The sequence below is a fragment of the Petaurus breviceps genome, unplaced genomic scaffold (genome assembly GCF_028583685.1).
Source record: "Petaurus breviceps papuanus isolate PSGF00001 unplaced genomic scaffold, PetGlider_PUasm1.0 400, whole genome shotgun sequence".
Lineage (NCBI taxonomy): Eukaryota > Metazoa > Chordata > Mammalia > Diprotodontia > Petauridae > Petaurus > Petaurus breviceps.
Genome location: NW_027186316.1, coordinates 5,678,760 through 5,684,759, shown reverse-complemented (window position 1 = coordinate 5,684,759; position 6,000 = coordinate 5,678,760). Strand labels below are relative to the sequence as shown.

Below are 6,000 nucleotides of genomic sequence, written 5' to 3'. Positions count from 1 at the left end.
GCTGCTGTCTGAGGACCAAAGGAGATAATATCATGTAAAACACTTTTCAGACCTAAAAGAGTTATGGAAATGTTAACTACTTTCTTTCTTTTTATTCCAGATGCACTGCTTTTTGTTGTAGAAAGAAATGTTTAATTTATATAATCAAATCCATCCATTTCTGACATCTTTATTAAACTGCTAAAGTTTCTGCTCTCTGTAATTAGTAAAGCAATATTTACTTTTAGACTGCCAATGATATTTAAAACTATTTCGATCACCGATCCATTTGGAATTGATGATAGCGTGTGGCACAAGAAGTCTGGCCAATGCCACTCGTTGCCATACTGTTTTCGGGTACCATAGCTTTTGGCTTCTTCCCGGAGGTTCTGTAATCTAGGATTTCTCAAACACAGGTTGATTGGACACTTGGGGTTCTAATTTTGGATGATTTGTTCTAACCAATCTTTTGGAAAAACTCCACTAGTAGACAGCTTGCTAATTACTCCTTTAGAGCATAACTGGTGGTAACTGGCATTTACATAGTATTTTTTTTTTGCCAAGGGCTTTTACATACATTATGTGATTTGAGACTCATACCCACCCTAGGAAGTAGATTCTACATGTATGATCTCCATTTTGCAGATGAGGAAACTGAGGCTCAGAAACGTTAAGTGATTTGTCCATGTAGGGTTACGTATTTGGGGAGTGTCAGAGAGAAGATCTATCACCTATCCCACCGCCCTGAGGAGGCCCAGCAGTGCAGGGGCTCCTGCAGGGGTCCTCAAGGCCCATATAATGCCCCCGGATACTCTTTTTGGTGGTTGTTTGTCTTTAAAATGCAAACAGTATTGGTTCTGCCAGAGCTCTGTAACATCTGATGGTATGGAAATGTAAACTGCCTACTTGTCTTTACAACTATTAATAAATCTGGAGGCCCAGGATAGCTTCTGATTCAGGAAACAGACAGCCCTTACCAAGCGAGGTGACGTTCACGTAATTCTCCAGCATCACGTCCCGGTAGAGAGTCCTCTGACCAGGGTGTAATCGATCCCATTCCTCCTCAGTGAAATACACTGCCACATCCTCAAATGTCACCACCTCCTAAAACATCAAAGACAACCCCCACCATGACCCCACAGGAAGGGCGAAGGCAGGGCGTTAGAGACCAGAGAGGGACATGCAGCTGTGTGTATGGGTGGCAGCATTAAGCCGTGCCAGAAAAGGCAACAGAGACAACAGACTTGTGCCCCCTAGCCTTTCTGTGCTACACCTCTGCTGTACAGTCCCAGTCAAGGCATTCAGCTTGAACCTCATGTGAAAAATGGGGATAGCCATTTGTAAAGGCACATTCCCAAAATAATGACAATCAATGGTATTACACTGTCTAAGCTGCTGGGAGAGGGGATTGGTGCTCAGGCCCCTAGAAGGAAAACTGAGGAAGGACAGAGGAAGCCACAATTCACCTGAGACCTGAGTGTCACCAATGGAGCTGCCATCGTCTTTCCTCCTGGGCCCTCTCGGGCAGGGTAAGAAAGAAAACCAGAACTGTGGGAAGACAAAAGAACCAAGAGTTAGATCAGCCGAGTCCTATGGTTCCCCTGGGGAGCCCTGGATGCCCCCTCTGTCACCAAACCAAGGAAGAGGCCCTCCTAGCACCCCCTTACCTGTTCTGATAGTAGTTACTCCTGAATGCCTGCTGTGCCCACGACATTCTTTCAGTGGGGAACAAAGGAGCAGATAGGTACAGAGGACCAGTGGAAGCCACCAGAAAGGGCATCATCAAGTGTGCCTTTGCCAGGGGGTCAGGGATCAGTGAAGCAGTCCTTCCTAAAATCTTTGCTCAACATTCAGCTCTGCAAAAGCAGCAATGGGCAGCCCCTGGCACACACTTATTTGTAGCATGTAGCTGAAACTAAGCCAGTGAGGCCTGTGGAACCTCCCTCAGACTTCTCTCTGGGTGGTGGATGAAAGGGGGAACAGTGCTGTCAGCAGCAGACCAGAGGAGGAAGGAAAAAAGACCCAGAGCTGGACCATCACCAAACACCAGATGGCCAGATGTTAGAGTCCCAGGAGAGAAATACTCAACTGCTCCCCTTCCCGGACAGGACAATGGAATGGGCCAGGTCAAGGGACTCTAGTCTTTCCAAGCCCCATTTGCTGAAGTAAATGGGGGAAGTGGTAGGGCTGGCCTTAAGGAAAAATCTGATAGCAGCTAAAAATTGGTCTTTCAGGCCCTGCCATCTCTACTCTGGGGAAGCTGACAAGTGGACTCCATTCCTGGATGTTAGAAGCCATCACTGACCAGAAACTGGAGAGCTGCATAACACAGGGAGTGTTCCTTCGGCTCTGAAGGGAGCTGTCTGCTCTCCCCTTTACTGAGTGTCAGACTGGATCACAGTGGCATTAAGTGCCTACTACATGTTAGGCACTGGGGTCTGAAAGAGATGAAATCGGCTGCCCTCAGGGAGAGACCATGAAGTGTCCCCTGGTCTCTGTTAGATCCTCAGAGGGCCCTAGAGCTAGAGGTGGAAGGGGCCTCAAGGGCCATCTAGTCTGGCTCCTTCATTTTACAGGTGAAACCTGGAGAAGCAAAGTGACTTGCCCAGGCCACACAGCTACTACGCATCAGAGGTGGGATTTGAATCTGGGTCCTTTGACTCCAGAGCCAATGCTCTTTCCATTTAAGGTCAAACCAGTTTATCTTATCCAATTATGATGAATAGTAACAATAACAGCAGTGCACATTCATATAGCACTTCGTCGTCCTGAGAGAATGTAAGCTTCCTGAGAGCAGATTATTTAATCTCTCTCTGTCCCCACTGCCTAACACATAGTAGGCACTTAATGCCACTGTGATCCAGCCTGCCACTCAATAAAGGGGAGAAGAGACAACTCTTCCTTCAGAGATGAAGGAATGATTCCATGTGTTTCTGGTTAGTGCTGGTTTCTATCACTCAGGAATGGGGTCCACTTGTCAGCTTCTATTACTGCCCAGAGCAAGGCTTTCTGGGTAACACGGAGAATGGAGGCCTGGGGGCCTAAGCAGGTTTATCTGGAACATGCAGAAAGAGAAGAGGGCCTAATAGCTTGGCTTGGTGGTCTGGACTCCAGATCTCAGGTCATTCTGGCAAGACCAAAACTTTGCCTCATTCCATCAATCCGTGAAGGTGTTGGTCACCTTCCTAACACTTACTTTTCAAGTTCAATACCATAAGGGCTATCTGGTCCAGCTCACTCAATTCCCTCATTCGGGGTCATCTGAGACAATGTTGAGAGGGCTCTTCTTCCTATGATTATTACCTTCTCACCTCCAAAATGGAACATTTAGTCAAAACTGAAAAGCCTTGGCAAAGCCCCATGGGCCTATTTCCCCTCTTTAATAAAATAAAATTGAAAATGTGCATACAATACTTTCTGAACTGCAGAGGGGTAAAATTACTTTGCTGATTTACAAACAAAAACTTGATTATTTAAAAGATTGTTTGATGGACTTATTCAGGCAATTTTAAGTGTCTATTAATTATAGTTTAAAATAGACCCATGAGGTCAAGCCTTAACCTTTACATTGCTTTATCTCTTAGTTTTCAGTAGTTCATGAGAACCAGGAACAAACCTGACTAGAAAAGACTGTTAAGATTATAGCAAAATTAGGGGCAGCCAGGTGGCTCAGCGAGTAAGAGCACCGGCTCCAGTGTCAGGATGACCTGGAGATGGGATCCTGGGCTCAGACACTCAGCACCACACCCAGAAATAACTGGCCGTGTAACCTTGTGCAAGTTACTTAACCCCGATTGCTTAAAAAAAAAGATTATAGCAAAATGTGGAGTGCTTCTCCCTGTCCCCCATCACCACTCCCCATGAGGGAATGGCTCTCTAAGTGGGGGAGGAATATAATGGGAGAGGGGATGTTTAAAAAAAAATTAATTTTTAAAAATTTTTGAAAGGAAAAAACTAGAGTAAAACCATTTTCTGGACTTAGCATCCTATATGAGGGGTATCAAGATGGAAAAGAAAATGTTCAATTTCAGAATAAAAAAAAAAGAGGCAAACACTTTAGGGCCACAATAAGGCTGTAGGAGAATGGGCTGCAGTACCTGGAAACTGCCTGACACTTTAATCAGTGGGGTGTGTGAACTCAGGGCCCTACAAGGAAAGATATGTAAATGGCTTTGAAATATTAAACCAAATCAAACCCAACATCACTTTTTTTAGATTAGTAATAGTTTCCTGTTTTCACTGAGACAAGGAGTCTGGTTTCTTCTCTCTTTTCCCCACTTGCCCCTAAATCACCAATGCTACCTCTGTTCCCAACCTTCATCATAGAGCCTCACATATGAGAGGCTTTTACCAAATGCAGAAACATAGACCCTTGTAACCAGAAGGGACCTCATAGACCAACCAGCTTAGTCTAATTCCCTTATTTTACAGATGGGGACACTGAGGCCTAAGGAGATTAAATCACTTGCCCAAGGTGACATATAACATCATAGCTCTGGGGCTAGACAGGGCCTAAGAGGACAGCTAGTACAACTCCTTTATTTTACACAAGGGGTAAACTGAGGTCTAAGGTGAGGAAGTGACTTGTTTAAGTTCCCTAATGGGATCACAGATCTAAAGCTGGAAGGGGTGACCTCAAAGACTATCTAGTCGAACCCCTTTATTTTACTGAGGCCCAGAGAAAGGAAGTGACTTGCCCAAGGTCACACCTAGGATCCTAGATCTAAAACTGGAAAGGCTCTCACAGGCCATCTAGTCTAACCCCTTCATTTTACAGAGGGGGAAACTGAGGCCCAGGAAGGAGTGATTTGCTCAAGGTCACACAGGGCATCAGTGGCGGAGGAAGGACTCGCACCCACACCTTATGCTGCCTGAGCCCAGTGCCAGCACACAGTAGACGCCTGCTGACGGACTGCCTGGTTGCCTGGGCGGGGCCGTTACCAGGCAAGGTACTGGACAAAAGGAGGGGGGCTGGTGACGATTACATGGCCCCCGGCCGGGGCAAGGGAACAGGAAGAGTGGGAGGGAGGGAGGGAAGGAGGAAGGGGCGGAGAAGAAGGAAGGGAAGAGGGGGGAGGAAGGAAGGAAGGAAGGAAAGAAAGAGAAAGAAAGAAAGAGGAAGGCAGAGGCAGCGAGCCCGCCCAGGCGCACTCACCTGCGACCGGCCCGAGCGGACGGACGATGGCGGGGCCGGAAGTGAGGCCCCACCCCCAAGCGACCGCCCCCGTGGGCTGCGGAGGCCGGCCCGCCACTTCCGCTGCCTCTCTAGGACGCCTCGGAGGTCCCCGAGTCTCGCTCGTCGTTCCCCTTGCACACCTGGCCGGCCGGGGAAGTGGGGGACAATGGGTGCGGAATGCTGCATACGTTGCCAAGTCCGGGAGAGCCGTTAGGCTTTTTGCCGGGCTGTGGGATATTTCATATGTCTCGGGACACCTCACACTCTCCCGGTCCTTCTACCTATCTGGCTGCTCCTTCTCTGTCGGCTTTGCTGGATCCTCCTCCAGATCTTGTCCTCTAACCCTAGGTTTCCCTCTGGATGCTGTACTGGGACCTCTTCTCTTCTCCTTCTATGCTACTTCCCTTGGGGATCTCATCAGCTCCTGTGGGTTTAACAAGCATCTCTATGCTGATGATTCTCAAATCTATCTTTTCTGCCTCCAAACGATTTTCTGACCTCCAGTCTCACATTTCACCTTCAGCTCCCTTTCAGACATCTCAAACTGCAAGTCCGATAAATATCTTAAACTCACTATGTCCCAAACTGAATTCATCATCGTATCCCCTAAACCCCCTGCTCCCTTCCCTCTTATTCTAGAAAGTAACACCATCCTCCCAGTCCTGAGGCTCACAACGTAGGAGTCATCCTGGCTTCCTCACTATCTCTCATTCTCTGTGCCATCCTCCTCTCCCCCTTGCCCCCTCCCCCCCATCAAATCTGTTGCCAACATCTATCAATTTCACCTTTGTAACATCTCTTGAATATTTTCCCTTTTCTCTTCTGGGGTAGGTCCTCATCATGTC

General features: G+C 47.5%; 1 protein-coding gene across 1 annotated transcript in view; it reads right to left on the bottom strand.

The window, feature by feature from the left end:
• LOC138170967 (zinc finger protein 420-like) overlaps window positions 1-6,000 on the bottom strand; it is a 60,815-nt gene that overhangs the window by 11,267 nt on the left and 43,548 nt on the right. The window contains exons 7-10 of the mRNA XM_069100382.1: window positions 5,135-5,295; window positions 1,647-1,816; window positions 1,446-1,527; window positions 957-1,083 (exon numbers count right to left, since the gene is read on the bottom strand). Of these exons, the coding sequence (XP_068956483.1) occupies window positions 957-1,083; window positions 1,446-1,527; window positions 1,647-1,816; window positions 5,135-5,295 (540 nt within the window). The remainder of the gene's footprint in view (window positions 1-956; window positions 1,084-1,445; window positions 1,528-1,646; window positions 1,817-5,134; window positions 5,296-6,000) is intronic.